This window comes from Lissotriton helveticus, chromosome 11 (genome assembly GCF_964261635.1).
Source record: "Lissotriton helveticus chromosome 11, aLisHel1.1, whole genome shotgun sequence".
In the NCBI taxonomy this organism is placed as follows: Eukaryota; Metazoa; Chordata; class Amphibia; order Caudata; family Salamandridae; genus Lissotriton; species Lissotriton helveticus.
The window spans coordinates 270458002-270479328 of NC_136072.1; the positions used below are offsets into that span (position 1 = coordinate 270458002).

The window sequence follows — 21327 nt, forward strand, 5'->3', positions numbered from 1 at the left end:
TTTAGCCAATTTTGTAACCCCATAGGGGACTTGGAGATTAATAATGAATCATCTGCAAACAGGATTATAGGTCTTTTAGCCCCATTGAGAGTGGGAGAATCATTAACACTCTTTGTCAGTGCCTCAACCACATCCTTTATATATAAGGGGAACAAGGTGGGGGCCAGGGTGTACACCTGCCGAACACCTCTTGCGACTGGGATGCGCTTTGTCAACTCAACTCTATCACCCCACCTGGCCTGTGCATAGTTTTTTCATGTAATTTAGCTAGTAATGTAATTAACCCAACTGGAACTCCCATGTGTGCTAGTACTCTCCAGAGACTCTCCCGGGGTATGAAATTTAATGCAGCATGCAGGTCAACAAATGCCACCTAGAGCTTCTAGTTACCCAGCGGGACATATGTCAAATAAAGAAAGGCAAATTTAAAAACCTGATCTAAAGTGCTAACTTTAGCATGAAATCCTGCCTGAAAGGGAGTTAAAATCCTTCGATCTTCAATCCACTCTTGTAATCTATTTAAAATCTGCTTGGGGAATCTTTTTTTAAGGTTATCTACTAAGCTAATAGGCCTATAATTTCATGGACAATTGGCATCTCCTTTTCTAAAATTTGGTATTATTAAAGCACCCCTCCAGGTATCTGAATTTTCCTCACCCCTTGCTATTGCATTAGAGAGGATGTTCACATAACTAGCCCATTGCCCAGGTTCTGATTGTGTAGGTCACCAGGAATGCGATCGGGACCAGGGGCCTTTAGTGCCATAGTGCAAGGATGCCTGCATTGAAGGCAGGATTGTTTTGTGCAGTAAGGAACACCTTCCTGCACAAAAACATTCCTTTAAGGCTTTTTCCTCTTTCGAAGTGTGCTACAGAATGCAGCAGATGTAGAAAGAGGAAACAACGAAGAAAGATAAAGATATTTCTCTGTGTTACGCCTCTCCTGGAAAGACATAGCATTTGATGCATTCCCAGGTCTGTCACTCAAGGTAAATTTGGGAATGCACCCAATTTCATGGGCTGATGCATTGGAACACACACACTCCACACATGGAATGCCTTCCCAGGGCAGATTAAAGCAAGTCAGCGACTTGCACTGCCTTGCATTATTCTCGATTTACCAAGTAATCCAGTGCCACACAAGGTTGCCTTGTGTTTCTTGGTAAATATGATTTATGGATTTTGTTGCCCTTGTGACACCCTGCAGGACGCATTTGTAATGCAATCACTTGATAAATCTGGCCCATACTGAGTTTGTACTATCATGTATCTTCAATGATTCATTTGTTCTATCTGATAGGCGCCAATGAGAGCCCATGTAATAAGCACTGAAAGTAGGAATATTTGCCCACATGCATCAAGGGTTTTTGCGTTCGCAAACGGTGCGAATCGCAAAATTCAGCCGTTTGCGAATGCAAATCCCTTTTTTGGGATGCATGAAGCTTTTTGCTTTTTTCGCAATTTAAGAAATCGCAATTTATTTGTGATTTCTTAAATTAAGATTGCATTTAAGAAATCACAATTTTGCGATTTCTTAAATGCAATGCATGATTTTTTTTAAATTGCGAAAACGCAAATAGGAAGTGGTAAACTACCATGAAGTTAACCTTCATGGTAATTTGCGAAAATTTTCAAAAAAGCACAAAAGTGCATTTTTGAAAGTTTCATTTTACACACACACATGCCCTTGGGGCATGTGTGTGTGAAAAATGTACTTAAAGTTTAATTTCAGGGGTGCAGGGGGGGGTCTTTGGCACCCCCCCGCACCCTTGAAATTGCATTCTCATTTTGCGATTCCTTAATTGCGAATCGCAAAATGAGAATGGCTTCCCATTCATTCCTATGGGCCTCTAAGCCCATAGGAATCAATGGGGAGGGATTCCTTAATTGCGATTCGCAAATTGTGAATCGCAATTAAGGAAAAATAAGGAATCGAAAACAAATTTGCGAATTTTTAATGCATAGCCGTTTGCGATTTCTTAATTACGATTCCTTAATTTTCGCAATTAAGAAATCGCAAACGGCAACATTGATGCATGTGGCCGATTGTCCATTAGTGGATGACCGAACGGAGATGCTCAACTGACAAAAACCTTCAGTTTCAATCAATGTTTGTGTAGCACTAAATTGAGACTTACATCTAGACAGTTGTAATAAATATAAAATCAGGTGTAAGCATTGAGACTCACCAGCTAAGACCCCAAATGTGATAAAGAGGTAAAGCACATTTGTGGCGTAGGCGCTCAGGATCCAACCAAGGGCACTTAGTATTCCTCCAAAGATCGTTGTCATACGACATCCACATGTGTTAATAAGCAAACCAATAAAAGGTCCTGTCGTGAAACATAAGGAAAAAGTGTTTTCTCAAAATCACATAATTATGCAATATTTATTTTGGGAAAAAACTAACAAATCTTTATGCATTTCAACATTACGAAATATCACATTTAAGATTATAAATGCTTCTAGTCACACATAGTTAGGGATTTCTCTTTTCTAGTCGCCTACCACTTGGTTCTACTTTTTCCCATTAATTGCCACATATGTAAGTATCTTTTTAGAATACTGCCCAGTCAACAAATTAATTCTTGTAGAGTACCTTCTTTGTGTCATTTGTGAGAACCAGGGCTTTTTGCACCCACAGCTGGAATATAAGGCCCTGTACACAAGTCTTAGTAAGTAGCCTGGTGAACCCCACCACACACTCGTACACCTCCCCCAAAGCGTTTAGATGGCAGAGCAGGAGCAGCCTAGTTGAAGGGTAGTACCCAGAATTCCTTGGCATTAGGGAAATCTCTGTTTTCTGTAATGAAAAACTTTGTTTCATATGTTAATTTACAGGTAGGGCGAAATCTGAAAGTGTACGAACGTAAGTTTAGAGATTTTTTAGACCTTTTTGGTACGTGAGTGGCACAAGAACAATTTCCTGTCCATCAAGGGGCATTTTTCTTCTGCTGTCTAGGTCAAGAGTCAAGACTGCTTCATACAAGACTTTGCATAATATTAACACATTGCCACTGAATTCTGCTGCTTCACCCTACCTATCCCATAACTTACCATCTATGCATATTTCAGGGAATGAAAGATAGAGAGCACAGTGCATGGCTGGCACAGTTGAACGTATATATGTGTATATTTCATAGCAAGGCCTGTATGCTCTACAAAGTTCAAAGTTCTCAAAATACGCCATCTTGAAATTAAGACTCCCTTCTGGTAGCCATGCATAGCCTGGCCATGCATGTGTGTGGTGAAGTAACTGAAATTGACCAGCTGCATTCTCCCGAAGCTCAATTTATGTTTTCTAACCATCTGCTTGATCTGGGTGACTTTCAGCCCTCACAAACCATCTAATTCAAATGTTGTGGTACATTGGAAATTATGTATTACTATATAAGGATTGCTAGTACTTTAAACATTGTGACATAGGACTTAGAGGTCTCTGGTCTCTCAAATATGACCATCCTCACTTTGTTTAAATGAAATGATTTCGCATTTGCTTTAGATCAAAATCAAAATATTGAACACCACCCAATGTCAGTTATCTCTATAAAGTTTCCTATCAAGGAGTACACTTCACGTTTGTTCCAAATGATTTTAAAGCATCAGCTAGACGGCACTCCTCCACTGTTTCCAGCACTAGAGTGTACATGGGCCACTAGGCTAGTAACACAGTGATTTTCTTGATATGCCAAAATTTACCCAGGTTTATCCATTTTTCATGCGAAGCAGAGCAGCATCCAAATCTGTGTTATTTAAGTGGGAAAAAACAATCCAGTGCCATATCTACTCAGAATGAAGGGCTGAATGTCATCCCTGTGCTGGTACTCCAACAAAGCTGCCTTGAGCAATGCATAGTCTCGAACCAGGGCCGGACTGGGAACCACAACCGGCCCTGGCAAAGTGCTCGTCCGGCCCCCCTCCCCACTTTGAGGGGTTGGGGGTGCCGCCGAGCTCTTTGCAGGGGCTGGTTTTCAGCCGATTTTGGTACAGTGCCGATTTTGCAGCTAAATCGGCATTGTACCAAAATCGGCCCCCAGGGCCCCAAAACCGGCCCCCACCTGTGCGGCGCACCGGGGGATTGCCCGGTGCCTGCTATGTCCGGGCCCATGGTTCAGTGACAAGTGTGCATTGTCTAGCTTACAATTTGTATTGGAAGCATACCCTTCCTATACCTAGACAATCTGAGAAGGTTTCGGTAGCACTGGATGTGTGTTATGCATTTCAGCACACAAGCAATGTATAGCTTTTTTCAAATGAATGTATTTCCCCGTGTTTATTCCTGCTTCAAGTAAGCTTTATGGTTTACCCAATGGCTGGTTCAACTATCTTAGTAGTTTTAGATTTGCTTCAAATTCTTTGAGATTTTGCTCTGATCTGCCCCAGTAATGTCAGACAAACTCAAAGCAATGCTAAGCAGATTTTGATCTGAGGAAGGGGCAACTTCATAGTAAGTACCATGTGTTGCTTTCCGATCACTTTGCACCACTGCAAAGCCTTAGCAAATTTGGGCCTTTGTATGCACATAGTACTATAAGACTATTCTGTGAACTTACTGATATGGTATAAATTATGTCTCTTTCTTTAATCATAGCTAACAGCTCAGTGTAAAGGCACCTGGGGCAGCAGCCACCCTTGTCTAGTGTTTCCATAGAAATGAACGCTTGCAGTGGTGTTATCTATTGTTATCATATCGGCTAATTAAATATTAGAACATGGGAATGTTAGGAGCTCCATTAAAAATAATGGAGTGCTCCAGGCTTCCAATGGCCGGTAGAAACACGGAGCTCCAACATTCCAATGTTTGTTGACAGCTGTTGCTCTGAACAAAGGACTCACAGAGCCCAAGGGGATTTCATTCACATATGGCTCAATGAGGCCTCTGTTTTATTTGTTAGAACATTCTGCCCTCTAGTGGTGGAATGTTCTAATGGCCTTATAGCCCACTGTAGCTGGACTATACCAGCATTAAAGTCCCGCTCCATTGTTAAAGGCCCTCACCTTCACCTCGGGCCTATAATGCTGGAGCATGCCTTTAATGGCCGGTACAACCAGCTATAGTGGGTTATAAGGCTATATTCAAAACTTTTATCAAAGGAATCAAGCTAGGAAATAATCATACTCTCTTAGTGGCCTTTCATAAACTCTTCTGGCCAAGAGTGATGAATGCTTTAAGTATGCAGTGTTAGCAGGGCTTTATCCCCTTTGTTAGGGAGGCCCACCGTCTTGATCAGGTGAACCTTCCTCAATGCCTTTGTAATACCTGCTCCCAGCACATGCCCTTTTTGAACAAAAAAACACAGACTGGAGACCAGAAACTCCAACTGGTTGGGAATGCCATTGATGAGTATTTTTTAATCACAGTTAAGTAGTGATAAGAGAAGGGTTTTCCCAGGTTTTGGTAGGACTTTATTCACGATTCCCAATGATTGTTCCACAATATCCAGTTTTATAGTTCTTTAACCAATGTGACAATGCATGGCATCAGCATATATGTGCATTTGTGATAAATGTGACCGCTAGTACATCTATTTTCAGAACCTCACCTCTTGTCATATCCTTAGGTGCAAGTAGATTTTTATGTTCATTAATGTATTTTTGTAAGCATGACCACGCCCTCAACTTTTTAAATCAGAAAACACATTAATCTAGTAAAACTTCCTTCTGTTCCACCATACCTGTAACAAATCCAGTTAAATAGATGTTAATTGTGGCAGTGGGATGTGCTCAAAGTAGGAACGTGGAGTAGACCACAGTGGCCCTCCCTGTATCGGTGTTATCTACTTTTCCTACCTTACCTCACATAGAAAATCTCCACCTCCAGGTTACTGTTGCTGTTTCCAGTTACCCTGAAGGTACTTTTTTTAGTTTACATTTTATAATTCAGTAAAGCAACATCATCTGCATTATATCACAGAACTCACAAAAGAATAGGAAGGAAATAGCAATAATCTACTCATCTGTCTCAAAATAATAATAGGTCTTAACCAATTGGGTTAATAATATCTTCAGAAGTTCTTCTGCCTGATATGGTGTCTCAGGTGTAAACTAGGGGGAAGGAGAGTAGAGAGAGACAAAGTACCAATAATACAATCTGAAAATTAGTAACTATGAAAAGTTCTCTGGATAAAAGCTCTGACTGTCTCAGACCATCCAGCCACAAGATGGGCCAACCTGAAAATGAGTCATAACACAGTAACTGGCTAGGAAGACCATTTTAAGTCAACCCGTCTCCTAATTTAGGTAATATACTGTCCTTCCTTGAAGGCAGATGTTCTTGGTTGACAGTAGGGTTAACAAACAAAAACGTATTCCCCCCGAGCACGCTGATAACCTGACTGGAAACAAAAGGGAGGTTTGTAGTTGGTGGGCTGGTTCTTACAGACCTATACTTCCTGTGTTCGCAGCAGAGTCTTATGGCTTGAGTAAGAGAAGATGTTGATGGCCTTAAAGCGCAGATTCCTCTTCTTAGCTGTAGCTAAGAGGATTACTTCTTATTGTTCAGGGTTACTCACTTCGACAATCACAGTACCATTCCAGCAAGCCTTTAATAGAGGCCTTTTGTTTACTGATACCCAAAATTTGCATCAGAACATTTCCTGCCACCTCTAGGACTTTCTAACAACTCAGTATTATCAAAATGTTACACTCCCAAAATGCAGAGTTTTTTTTAGATTTAACCCAATTTCCAGGTATTCTACCTTGGATTCCAGATGGGTGGCACGTACACTTTGTTCAAACCCCTACACATTTTGGGCCTTCTCCTTGTAGTTATGCATTGCATTTTCCATTCCCTTGCTTTCCTCTAATGATTCAATGACTGTAGTCATTTGAAGCTCAATCCTCAGCTTGGCAATTAGCAGATTTCCCAGCATGGACATAATGAGCGTTCTTCCTGGGACTGGGCCATCCCTTCTCCCCCTACTGCCTCCAGGCCCCCATGTTAGGACTCTTTAAAGTCTTGGTCCTAAGGTTGAAATAATTAGAATCCTTTTTATTGAGCCAAAGCGTGTGCTCTTTAGGTGGCATTCTTGTATATATGGAGAGGGGAGCATGCCAGCTCCAACTTAGTAGGTGATAAAAAAAACTCCCCAGCATTGTCACTTCCAACCCCTGGACCAGCTTAATGCTGCAGCCTGTAACCAATCCTATCCTCTGCAGGCTATACTGTAACACTCCAGTCCTCAGAGCTTCTAATCCTTTCTCTGCTCTGTGCCACAGCCATGTCCAGGACAAACAACTCCCCTGTGATCCAAGTTCCAGTGGAGGGTCTCCAAATGTTGCTCCATATACACCTCCTCCACAGGAAATCAGTGTCACTGCCACCCAGGAGACCATAGTGTGGACTTTCCCATTCTAACAAAGGAAGCCACTGCCATCTTAGTAAACACAGAAGCACAAAAAGGCACACAGATCTCAGTGTATGTGCTAGCTCCTTGTAGGATGCTGGGTCTGAAAAGTCACCAATTAGGGTCCACCAACTCCACAGGCCCAGGTTTGCATAAATTCAGACTCCCACATAAGTGTCTTGAGAAAGCAGCAGTAGAACCCACCCCCCTCAAAATGGAAGGTGGACACATCTTTGAATCCAACATTCCCTTCAACTAAATTCAAGTTCTTTCTTGGAAATAAATCTGTTCAGAGGAATGGTTGTGTGCATTCCTGGGCATGAACTCCTGCAAGAACATATGAGCACACAAAGACCTTGAAATGTGTAGGCAATTGTTGCAAATCTTTGAAAATACAGGAATGTTTACACACTCAGTAAAGCCTGAGATGTATCCTCTCAAGGGCAAGAGAAAGTTCATAGTGTGAAACACACTAAAATATTTGGAGTGCAGGGATTTTTAAATTCTGAAAAGCTCTAAACTTCACATTAGAATAGAAATTATGTTTTTTGTATATTTATTCTTTGTACTGTAAATAAAATATTTCATGATTTGTGTATTTATTTGATGAATATTGTTTCCCTATTTTTGTGTTTTGAGGTTCAAAATGTAGAAATTTCATAGGACAGGGTCCCCATCTTCCTGAAGGGTCTCCATATAAATCAAAAGGTTGAGAACTTTTGGTCTAGTACAAGATGTTTAACATTAAAAATGAATCCTTTATAACTCACAATTTACAAAATCAACTAGTATATTTCAAATCCAAACTCACTAAGCAAAGAGTGCACTGCTTACTTGTCCACAAAATGTCTAAATCTAATGAGTACTCTGCAGACCTGTTGGTGGTGTGCTTTGCATGGCAGGGGATATAGCTTTGAAGGTGATATGGGTGGGCAGATGACAGGGAATATGGGTGGAGAGTTAATAGGAGAAAAGGAAGAGCACAGCTGATTTGAGAGGCTCTCCTACTTTAGGTTGCCCTAACCATGAGGACCACGGTTAAAGCAAAAAGGGGAGCCCTACATTTGGTATTTGTCGATCTATCATCGGCATTTGACTGTGTGAGGCACAATTAACTATGGTTGATTTTAGAGGAGCAGGGTGTTGAAGCAGTTTTAATTTCCTTTCTAAGAGAGTTATATTTAGGGGCAAATGCTAGTGTCCGATTTGGGGTGGGTGGGGAATGCACGGGTCATCTTAATGTTAGACGTGGTATGCGGCAAGGCTGAGTCCTCTTCCCGTTCCTCTTCACCTTATATATAAACGACCTTGAAAGGATTTTAGTTAAGGAATGTAAGGACCTCTCTGTGGCTGGTAAACGTCCTTTTCCCGCATTGTTATATGCTGACGATGCGGTCCTAATGGCTCGCACACCACTAGGACTCCAAAGAGTTGTATCCAGCTTTACGAATTTTATGACAGAACGGGGACTTACTATTAATTCAAATAAAACATTTATTATGAATTGCGGAGCTGGATGTATTAAGACCAGATCAATTTTTATCGAGGGGAAACGGATCGAAAACACTAAGATATTTTCCTATTTAGGGATTTTATTTGACCGTACGGGGTCATGGGTGCAGGCTGTAAAAACTAGGAGACTACTGTACATTAAAACTCTATCTGCACTTGTAAACTTAAGTAGGAAATTAGGTAGACGTCCCACGGTGGAGCAATTGAATGTTCATAAGGCAACTAGCTTAACCTTCGTGCGTTGCTGCGATCTCCGAAGAAAGGAAATTCAAGGAAACTCGTTATGATAACATTCAATTTACATTGTGTCATTTTTATTGAAACTTATTCATTTTAATATGGAAAACATTTTAAAGAGTCGTTTTAATTCTATTTATTTATTTGAGTGCTTGTGGATACACAATTTTTAGTTTTTCCGTCTGGTGCATACATCAGTATTCGAAAGATTATGAGGGCCCTGGGGGGGCCGATATTTTAAAACATTTTATGCCAGAAACCTTCGCGGGAGTGTACTCAACAACTTCCCAAAGATTCCTGGCGATCGGATGAATTCTGTTTGAATTCTATTTATTTATTCGAGTGCTTGTGGATACACGATTTTTTGTTTTTCCGTCCGGTGCGTACATCAGTATTCCAAAGATTACGAGGGCCATGGGGGGCCGATATTTAAAAAACTGTTATGCCAGAAACCTTCACAGGAGTGTACTCAACAACTTCCCAAAGTTTCCTGGCGATCAGATGAATGGTGTTTTAATTCTATTTATTTATTCGAGTGCTTGTGGATACACGATTTGTTGTTTTTCCGTCTGGTGCGTACATCAGTATTCGAAAGATTATGAGGGCCCTGGGGGGCCGATATTTTAAAAAAAATTATGCCAGAAACCTTCGCGGGAGTATACTCAACAACTTCCCAAAGTTTCATGTCGATCGGATGAATGGTGTAGTAATGCATAAAGGACAAACAGACAGACAGACATACTTTCGTTTTTATGTATATAGAAAAGTGTTACCGTAGCTTCATATGGAGCGGGAGTTTGGGGACACGCGAATGTAAGCTCCCTTCAGGTAGCTGAAAACAAGTTTTTGAGATTTTCATTAATGGTCCCTAATGGCACCTCCTCCTTTATATGCCATACAGAGCTAGTTTTGCCATATTTGGAAGATATTTTAAAGACTCAGCCGGTTCTGTTGTGGCATAGGATATGGACAACAGAGGAAACACAGTTTAATCGTGGGATCTTATTAGACTGTATGGGCCTAGATGGAGTGGCAAACATTAGATGGCTGTCCTATGTTAAAATGTTTTTATATAATATAGGCCATCAAGAATTTTATGATGATCCGCCCACCATGGCAAGGCACTCCAGGAAAGATCTTAAGAACGATTGTTTGCGCTATCTTAGTGAACAAAGAATGAATGCTGAATTGAGTAAGGTTACCGTACAAGCACACAACCTTACATTAACAACTTTTAAAATCCAGCCATACTTATGCCTTGTAACTAATGATTATGATAAATATTTATTGATGCGTTTCCGCATTGGGACTCTGTACAGATCCTTAAGTTTCCCAACTATTAATGACTGGTCAAATCAGCTATGTCAATGCCCGTGTGACGATATTTCTGATCAGTCCACCATACATGTTTTATTTTTCTGTAAATTCTACTCTGTACAGAGGAAAAGGTGGATTGTTCCAGTCTTAAAAACAATTGGTATGAGGTTGTGTCGCCCAGCTTTAGTGTTTTCCTATGTTTTTAGATATAGGAAATCGATTGTGAAGTGACAATTATGACAATGACATTTTTGCTGTGTATTAAGAATGGTCTTAATTGGTGTAAATATTGATATCTGCCCTGTATATTTTTAATATGTTTTTATTGTGTGCTTTTATGGTTATTTATATGTAACCGAATAAACTTTTTATTGATTGATTGATTGATGAGGACCACTGGAAAAACTATCAATGTATGAGTGCAGACATCCTCTAGCTATAGAGCTTAAAGGGGATGTGGGCGTGCACAAGGCAGGGTATTCGGTGTAAAGCCAGGGGGGGAGTAGGAGGAATCCCTTCTATTTTGTGAGGATACCTGTATTCAGGTGCCCCAAATCTAAAGACTCCAAATCCTTCTTCTAGTCAGCGGAACAAATAAGAATGTGCACATTCGTACATAGAATAGTTAGAGCGATTGAGTTAATTGAGAACATTTTGTGTTATTACAGCTAAATAGTCACGGTTCATTGCTAGATGTCGAAATTTGCAAATTGAGCCAATTTGGAATTTGAGTTGTTCTTCTCTTCTTTACAATGTATTGCACCCATGAATATATGAAATATGTGGATACCTCCTAAGTCCGACAACCCTTCATAGGAAATAGCAAACTGCAACTGAGTGACTATAAACATTATTTGGCCATTATCAGGTGTGATCATTAATACCTGGAATTGATGCCTCTGAGGCTCCACACACTCTGCATACAACATCCGATGCCACTTCGCCTGCCCTAGGGGACATCTCTCAAATGGTATCTCAGAGTGGGTCTCAAACTTGGGAGGTGAGGTTCAGTCATGGAGCTGCCATTAAATCAGGAAGCACAAGGAAAGGTGATGTGTGTAAAGTGGTACCCTACCCATTTTCCAGAAATCACAGCCAGTATGCAGGAGGACTGGTGATAAGGGAGAATCTGGACATTCCTTCAGGAGGCTAACAGGACAGCAGGAGGAATAATCAGATAGTTAGGGGCAGAAAGACCTTGCAGGATAATTATGGCCTCACACCCTCTGCGAAACAAAAAACGTATCATGGAGAACCAGGTAGGGAGCATAACAAGACGGCCTCCACACCTGGTAGTTTTTCTTCCACCTTCATTCTTTTTTTTTTGATTATTCTTTTTATTAAAACAAGGCATCGAAAATAAATAAATAAATAAAAGCACGGTACAGAAGAATCACATCAGAATACCACATAACATCTCAAGGGGGGGAGGAACAAGGGATCAAAGTATATACATGTCCGAGAACTTACGGGGATGGGGCACATCAAACACAGAATCTCTAGGTGGCACACAGATCTCTCCCCTATATTTGTTCCGAAGTCCCCAAACTGATGCCCATTTTCGAGGCCAACCTCTCGCTAGGTAAACAGTCTTCTCCTGAAACATACACCAATCCAGGTCCGTTTTCCAACTCTCAAGGGTAGGAGGCCGCTCGGATCCCCACTGCCGAGCAATATTCCTTTTTGCTATCATAAAACCTAGTGTGGTCCATTTTGTTTGTGCCAAATTAAGATCAGTCGGTTCCCATATGTTAAGGAGACATCTCCTTGCCTCCGGCAACATGGCAATCCCCAAAACCTCCTGTATAGTGTTGTGAATCTTACCCCAGTACTCGACAATATATCGACACTCCCAAAGGATATGGAGGAATGTACCCACAAGACCACACTTCCGTCTACACAATCCAACTTCCAATAACCCCATCCGGACAAGATGGGGGCCTGTGACATAAACCCTGTGCAATATTTTTAACTGAACAAGCCGCAACCGCGCTGGGACCGCGACCACCTTTGGAGAGGACACAGCCGATTGCCAGTCCTCATCATCCAATTCTATGCCATCTCGCGTCCATTTATACCTCAACTCCCTGAGCAAATCCGCCCTATGATTAATTAATTTCTTATAGATCAGGGAGTAGATAGTAAAATCCTATCCTCGAGAGGTGAGGCCTCAGGCAGGTCCGCATTCTCAGGCAGGGCCGCCTGTAATGCGTGTCGGATTTGCGCATAGCGAAAGTACTCGACCTGTAATTCGACCTGCATTTCTTCGAATGTTTTAATCTTCCCCTTGCCCCAGACATCTTTAATGGTTGAGATCCCTATCAGATCCCACCTATCAAATCCTCTCGTATTCCAAAGCTTACCCAGACGTTCCGAGTCAAATAGTGGGGTAGCCAGCGTCAGCCTGCCCCCCACCTCTATTCTTGGCTTTGAACTGCACTTTCGTTACTGAGCACATTCCTGATGATGAACCCACTTCCATCTGTAATAAAGGGGTAGGCCTTCACAAACTCCAGTATAAAAAATGCCTCCAAATAGTGACTAACATCATCCGTTATTTAGCTCCTGGAGCACCTACTCCAAGAGTTGCCCCTAGTTCCTTCTACAGGCTTCCTTGTGTTTACCAAGACAATGTGATTTATTTACCCATGTACTGTGAGTATATTTCTAGTACTTCGAGCTATTATTTAGGACACACCATGGCCAGCCAGCCGTCAGTTGTCTTTAGGTTAAAAATACTAAATGTTTTCCTAAAGAGATTAACACAAGTGACTGCTGCATATTTGTGAGAGATACTACAAATGCCCTCTCCTCTCTGTTTTCAGCTCCACTTATGATGTGGTTGTGAATTGTGTCCCTTAACCGGGAGACAGCTGGTCTTTTCTTCATGTTCCAGGCACTAAAAGTTGAAATTCTGCCTGGGCAGCAGAGATTCCCTGCTGCAATGGATGTTGTTCCAGTCTGCTCAGTTTCCTGCACCTCAACAATTCCACAACATTCTGCATGCATACCTTGAACCTTTCAAACACATCTGCTTTTAACCGAGACTGGAAATGACATACTGATTGGGCGGCCCACATTTCTAGTAGCTATATCCACGTGATGGGCCTAAATCAAGAAGGCCTGGTTAGTTGGAGGCACATAGGTTAGGTGGGGACTTACTCCACGGCCAGAACAAAAGGCTTACCAGCCATTGCTGAGTATGGTATTCAGGGTCTGGAATATCTGATGAAGGTACAGGGTATTATACCCTGCAAGTGGAAGCAGAAGTCTATGCCAGGTGTCCCAGAACCAATAACTGACCTACCGCTCAGAATCAACACAGATCACTGCCCTTCATTGCCATGAAATGAGTTCAGTACCTTCAAGGAAATCTACTCTCAGTTACTCTGGTGATCTATCAGCCTAGTTCAAATTAGTATCATTTGGTATAAGAAGCTGTAAGGTTACACAACATATAAAGAATGCATGTATGTGCATAGTACACCTATTGTTCAGCATAACTGTAATGAATTGATGGTGTGTAGGTGATGCACTCCTCAAGGCAATCTAGGTCAGCTAAATAAGTTGAAATTGTGAGAAATTGCAATACTATTCTACACACCTCTCCCATGTGCTCAACACATGGCCTCCATCCCCCAACGGCACAGACAAACACACCTAAACACTGTAACACCAGGACTGTCATGGGTAGACAAGAGGATGACAAAGCTCTGAGACACAGTTGTTTCTGAATGCACCCAGAGGTTAAAAAGCCGCTATTTGTCTCCCACTCCAGTGATTTATTTTTCTTATTTACCATCCACTTGCGCAGGTAGTTAAGAAGAGCTAAGATGGGAGTCCAATGGGATGAACAGCTGTTAGCAAGTGTCCAGGGGCGACTAGCAACTTAAAAAAAGTGGTAGGGCGAGTTGTACCGTAAAACACATTGATATGTTGCCTTTCTCCTCTCCCGGAAGCAATGAGCAGGAAAGGAAAGTGGTTTACTTTCTGTATGCAAATCTAACCAACCCTGGAGCTGCTCTCATGCTGTTACCAGCTCCAGGATTAGTTGGAGCAGACTAACTGAGTGCTCATTTCGATACAGGGGGCCTGTGCCTGCAATCTCTCGGCTGTTTTACAGCAATGGGATTGCAGGCTCAGAAATGTGTACAACAGATTGAACGGCTGTAGGCAGCCAATCTGTCATGCGCACTGAGCACTTGAAACAGTCATCCTGCAATATGCCGAAGTCCCCTCAACATCATGCTTACGCTAGCCCGGCTGATGGCACACGAAATATTAAAACGGTAATGACCATTTTATAATTCTGTGTTTACCTGCTGCGCTGCAGCAGGTGGGGGCGACGCTTCTCCGCCTTAGCGGAGGAGCCACTTCTGCAAATATCATGCCAATTCACAAGAAAAGGATATCAATAGCGCAAAGTGTAATTAAGCAACCACCAGTCACGGCCAATCAATGTAACTCAGCCTAGTCAATATCAATGGCGCTGTTATGCAATACCACAGTTGTTGCTTCAAGTTGTGCACGGGTATAGAGTTCTGAAACACGAAAGTTATTTGTGGGGAGACATCTCTTTCACCTTAGCTTACCAATGAACCAACAATTCTTTCATATGCCCAGTTGGAAATTATCTAAAATGGGGGATGCAGGATAAGATGCCCTTACAGAATTATGAAACATTGTCACTGCCCTAGGAGAGTGAAGTTGAAGCAGGCTTTTTGTCCTGGAGTTCACAAAAGCGGCACATGTAAGTCCAATAAAAAGAAAAGGAAGCAACATATGGAAAAATGAAGACTTGAAAGTGCTTTGTGAACAATGCCGAAAAAGTTGTTTACATTCCATACATCAAAACATCAGATAAAAGTTGTTAGTGACAAAAAAAACTCGTGCAACCACATTTTACACCAACCAGGGGGCATAACTGGAGATGAGATCAACCATACAATTAAAAAATGTAGCATGGGGTAACGTTAAAACAACAGAAGTAAACTAGAAATGGTAGAAGGAAAGATAATGAAATCCAAAGCATTGGTACCTGAAGTCATTGAACACGGGAATTTCATCATCAAAAATAAAGATACAAGTGGTGGCAGCAGGAAAATCCCGCTCAAACTTGAGGAACAATTATTACCTAGGCTAAGTGGGAAACTAGGTCCAGAAGTGATTTTAGTAGAGGACTTTAAGACAACAAGCTCACTATGATGGTACAATTCAATGTAGTGAGTACCTCCTGCCTCCACATCTTACGCATGCTAAGAAAAACCTTCAAGTGGCTGCCGTAGAACAGCAGTTGGACCCTCACGCAAGCACTCATCACATGCAGGCTCGACTTTGGCAATGCACTCTACGCCGGAATCTCCTAGCACTTCATACAAAGACTTCAAACCATCCAGAACACGGTCACAGGACTCCTACGTGACCTCCTGCGCCGCACCCACATCACACCGTATCTCAAGGAGCTCCACTGGCCCCCATTCACAAACTCAGCCAATTAAAACTCCTCACGCACACATACAAAACCTTACCAAACATTGAACAAGAATACCTGAGCAGCTGCATACACTTTCACCAGCCTGCCAGATACCAGTGCTCTGCCTCAATCTCTCTTGCACACATCCCTGGATTCACCAACCTAGAGCAGGAGGTCGCTCGTTCTTCTACATCACGCCCACAAAACACAGAAAGTCCTCCCTCAGCACATCAGGGCCTCCTCCTCACTTCAGAGGCTGAAGACCTGACTCTATAATAATAGAAATATAATAAAAGAATAATTCTGCGGGGACCACACGCCCGCACACCTGCTCAAGGGTATGCATACCCTCACAGGCGATTAGTGCGCTCAACAAATCTAAATAACATAACAACATAGCAAAGCACATTGTTTTTCAGAAAAGAACATAAGAAGAAAAAATCAAATTGCACTTGAAGGTGATATTAAATCTGAGGATCGTTGTTGATATTCTTAATTTCACAGAGCTTTGAAAACACACCTAAAGGTACTTCCGGTTTATGACTAAACAACTTGCTAGTAACACACTTTATAGCTCTCTCTGCATTAGGATTCCATTCAGCTGTCACATATTAGCACCCACAGGCATCTAACATATATCACCGTTCCATTACAATGGTATTCTCTGCTTAACTTCCATCTTTAAATGACACATTGACGCAATCCATCGAAACTCGAACCCCTCCCGGCCTACGAGCACTTAGTCCTTTCTTCGAAAGCATAATCCCTTTCTTAGCACTATAACCCACCCTATGAGTAATGTCACTACAATTATTTATGCCTCATTGATCTCTTCCACAGGTATTTTGATCCTGTACTAACCTGTTTTACAAGATACTTTGTGGTTAATGTACACATTTTAAACTGCTTGCTAGAGCACCAACAGCAAGTGCTGAGCCTCAATGCAATAAAGATTGAACCTAAAGCCTTCATTTCTTAATAATGTAAGCAAATAGGTCTGTACCTAGATTATTATTTGGAGAAAATGTTTTTTTAAATATCTTACTTTAATGCCCTCTTTTATACCTTATTCTTTGAGGAGTAACACCACTAACTGAATGACCTTATCTTTTAAATGTCACATTAAGTTTCTGTTTTAAGAGTGGCAAAGTTTCATAATGTTAATGTTAGTAAGCAGCCAACTCAGAAGCTACATTTTCGCTTAACATTGACTATGACTATAATAAAATTTAAAGAAACTTTGAATTTCAAATGAAACAATGAGCTGCAGTTTTAAGTTTGAAAGTTGGCCCTTGTGAATGAATGCACAGTTTTTACCACACAAATAATGACTTAATAGCAAGAAATACATATTGTGTCCTAATTGATCATTTCATCAGTCTTATGATTTTTGGTAAACTGAAGAGATCAACTATTGATGACGTGATAAAGTAATGAAAGGGATTTTTCACTTATTTGTGATTACCCCACAGCAGGCCAGTCATCATTGGGAACTCCCAACAAGCCCATCGAAGTACCACTAGTCGAGGAACCCACAACACCATTGTTGTCCTGGAATATCGCAGGCCTCAAGGGGAAAACTATGGATCCTGAGTGGGGGTCTTTCATTGATATCCATAATATAGTTATCATGCAGGAAACATGGGCACTGAAAAAATGCTTTAGATCAGTGTATTTTATCTATAGCATAGAAGTCATCCCCTCTAAAGCCCTTTTGGTGGCCTCATTGTACAAGTTAAGAATTCTATAGACCTAACTGTCAAAACGTTAGCAACCCATAGTTATGACATTCAGGGTCTCTCGTTGAGAAGGCACAAAGGAACCAGGTTGACTTATACAACGCCTATAATTGTTCTTCTTCGAGCATTAAGGAATCTCCCACGTTACAACAATCAGCATGCCTTTTGACCTCGAGCGATGTTCAATGTCCGTTGGTTATCGCAGTTCACTTCAATGTCACATTTATGCCATTGGATGGCTTATCATCCATCTGTAGTTTGGAAAACGAGGCTAGAGGTATTCACCCTCTTGAGATTGAACCCATTTCCTCTTGTTCAAAGGCAGCAATGCAACTCTTCACTCTAACATTGAACCAAGATATTTGTGCATGCAACAGGAGGTTTCCGTCAGACCTAAAATGTGCTCCCACATTTTCATGGGGTTCCAGTCACAGCAGAATTGATTATATCTTCTGGGATTTAGAGCTATGGCATGTAGTAGTTGATTTTTAAATATTCCCTCGAACGGATAGTGATCACAGTGTCCTGCGGCTTGAGTTGGGAGTTTCCTATCCATGGAATCTCAGTCTTCTGGGTCAGAAGTCCGATACTAAGGTTAGTCTGAATAGCAATAGGAAGTTATTTATTTATTTATTTATTTAAAACACTTGTAGAGCGCAACTGTCACCTGGCAGGTATCCTGACGCTGAGAGCTTACTCCTGAAGTGGAAGAGATGGAAGGCTGTTTAGGGGTTGGACGTGACATGATTAGGGAAGAGCCAAGTTTTGATTCGCTTCCTGAATGGCAGGAGCTGTGGAATTTGGCGAATGTCGACCGGCAAACTGTTCCAAAGCTTGGCGGCGGCCACTCTGAAGGATCTTCCCCCGGTCCTTACCTTGTTAAATCTGGGTACCGTCACAAGGCAGGCTGTGGTGGATCGTAGAGCTCTGGTGGGGGTATACCAGGAAAACATTTTTTGTAAAGATCTGGGGCCCGTTCCGTGTAGTGCCTTAAAGACCAGGCAGAGTGTTTTAAAAGCTATTCGTTGCTTCAAAGGGAGCCAGTGTAGCTCGGCTAAGGCTGCTGTGGCCGAGGATCTCCTAGTCCAACCAAGGGCCAGTTTGGCTGCAGCCGACTGGACTCTTTGGAGTCTGTCCAGTAGAACAGCTGGGGACTCGAGCAGAAGAGCATTACAATAGTCAAGGCGACTAAGGATAGTGCACCTGACTATCAGTGCTCGGGCCTGGGCGGGGAGTAGTGGCATGATTTTGCGTAACGAACGCAGAAGGGCCGAGCAGGTGGAAACTGTTTTGGTTACCTGCGTTTCCATGCTGAGGTTGTTGTTTAGCATAACACCCAGATTGCGGACACTGGTAACCGGCTGTGGTTTTTCTGGGATTTCCGGGGGCCAGAATTCCGCAGGAAATAGGCGAGGAATCCGGCTCCCAGGACAGAACAGGACCTCGGTCTTGGAGGAATTGAATTGCAGGGAATTCAAGTGCAGCCAGCCGGCTGTGTCTCTTAAGCAGTCATGGAATGATTCCATGGGGATTGAATCTTCCCCCTCCCATGAGAGGATGAGCTGGGTGTCGTCCGCGTAGTTTACAGTTTTCAGTCTGTGGGAATCCCACAATAGACAATAGAAGTCAGTAAAATGGTCTGAATTATCCCTTAACACAAACACCCTAGCTGAAATCCATAATGTATTTAATGAGATCCTTAAACCACTCATTGATCATCCAAGGGAAGGTTAGTTATTAATTACCATCTCATTCTGTTAGTGCCCTAAAGCCCCACTGTACTAAGGCCTGTGAGGGCAAACATTCACCCGGGCATCCCCCGTCATGGTTCAATAAAGAGTGCCGTCAGGCTAAGTGCACACTAATTGAGGCCATCAAAAGAGGAGATCATGAGGGAACCTGGGTTGCCCGAACACATTACAAGCAACTGACCATCAGCACTTAATAGAACTGGGTGGATGCAAATTGGCAAGCCCTAGTTGAGGCATCCAGGAAAAATGATTCCCAGAAGTTCTGGCATATCTTTCCACATGAATGCCCCTGTCCTGTTAGCCCATTGGAATGATCAATTCAACCCCACCAATGGGTTGATCATTTTTCAAACATCTATGCTCTTCCAAACGTAGGCTTGGATACCCCTGATCACAGAGCCTGAGCCCGGGAACAGGAAACTGAAATCAAGACCCTCCTGCTGCAATTTTATCTCAAGGAAACCATCAGAGCAACTGCGGTTATGCCCCCTGGGAAGGCTCTGGGCCCTGATAGCAATCCGGGGACCTGTTTCGTTCTGAACCCCAGGTGTGGAGCTTTTACATTAATGAACTATCAAACTATATACTTCAAAAAGGGAGACAGAGGTTTCCAAAACAACTACCGGTCCATTATTATTTTAGGTAATTTGCATTAGATCTTCTGCTGTCAGATCCTGGCCAGATTACAGGTCTGGATGGACGAGGCACACATCCTGACACCTTCCCAGGCGGGATTCCGCTCAGGCTACTGCTCTATATGGTGCTAACGCCTGGGGTTCTTCCGATATTAAAGGCCTCATCAATAAGTAAAACATTTTTTGGAGATCCCTATTTAGTCTGCCGAAGAGCACATCCTCCCTTCCACGTTTCTACAACACTAGACTAAAAATGATGGCTGACCAAGCAGTGTTAAAACCGCTTCTCCATTGAGTGAGGCTGTGGTCGATTCCTGAGCTTTTCCATTATAGGTTAGCGTTGGAGGACATCATGCGCCATAGAAATGCTGCCCTCATCCCCTGGCTAAAACTTGTCAAATTGCATCTATTTGACTTGGGCTTAAGAGATTTTTGGAGTAACCCATAATCAATGGGGGCGGACACAAAGAGCAGAGCTAAAGCTGCCTTCCGGGATGAGAGAATAAGCAATCAATGCCAAAAAGCGAGCTCTGCAGGGCTGGTAGCTACTTTTTTGGCCTGTAAAGTCCTCCCAGCCAAGAAAGGTTACATGGAACAGATTCAAACACTAATGGGGCGCACATTGTACATTAAGTTCAGACTGGGGACACTTCATGTAAATAATTTTACACATAGATGGAAGTGTTGCCAAACTAGTTCCCCAAACTGCGATATTTGTAAACACACAATTGAGGATGTTAAACATGTTCTCTTCTTTTGTCCTGCATATGTCAGACCAGGGCAGAGATTAATCAATCTGCTGTGCACTCTCTGGGGTGTGAGGGCATACCGGATGGTTTACTGTATTTTGAGAATGGACACTAGCCAGACAGTGGCATTTGGTGTTAGTCGATACTTCTACACAGTGTGGGTATATAGAAGACAGCAGGGTTTGTTGCTTTAACTCCATACCTGCTTTTACTAGAGTGCAGTTATTTTACTTGTGTCCCACGACGGCCACAGGGTCCACGTGTGTTGATAGATGCAACACCGTATTTTCAATGGAAATGTGTAAGCTGCTGCATGTATTTTTTTAGATAAAGCCCTTTTGGTCACCTACCTGCTCAAAGCAGAGATGGACTGTGTCTAGGGACATATTGCTTTTACTTGTTTTAACTGATTTTTCTACTTGTAAAAATTGTTTTATTATCTTAAGCATTTTATCAAACTAAAATATTTTTGATAAAGTTATTATTTGTTTGTCCATAATGTTGTCATATGCTTCTATGGTTTAAAGAACCGAAACAAAGTTGAAAACGGAACCTGAACTGAAAGGGAT

General features: G+C 42.1%; 1 protein-coding gene across 2 annotated transcripts in view; it reads right to left on the reverse strand.

The window, feature by feature from the left end:
• The window catches only part of SLC16A14 (solute carrier family 16 member 14), a 224687-nt gene that overhangs the window by 29783 nt on the left and 173577 nt on the right, over positions 1–21327 (reverse strand). For both annotated transcript variants that reach the window (XM_078668161.1, XM_078668162.1), the window contains exon 3: positions 2189–2332. In XM_078668161.1, coding sequence (XP_078524287.1) covers positions 2189–2332 — 144 coding nt within the window. The remainder of the gene's footprint in view (positions 1–2188; positions 2333–21327) is intronic.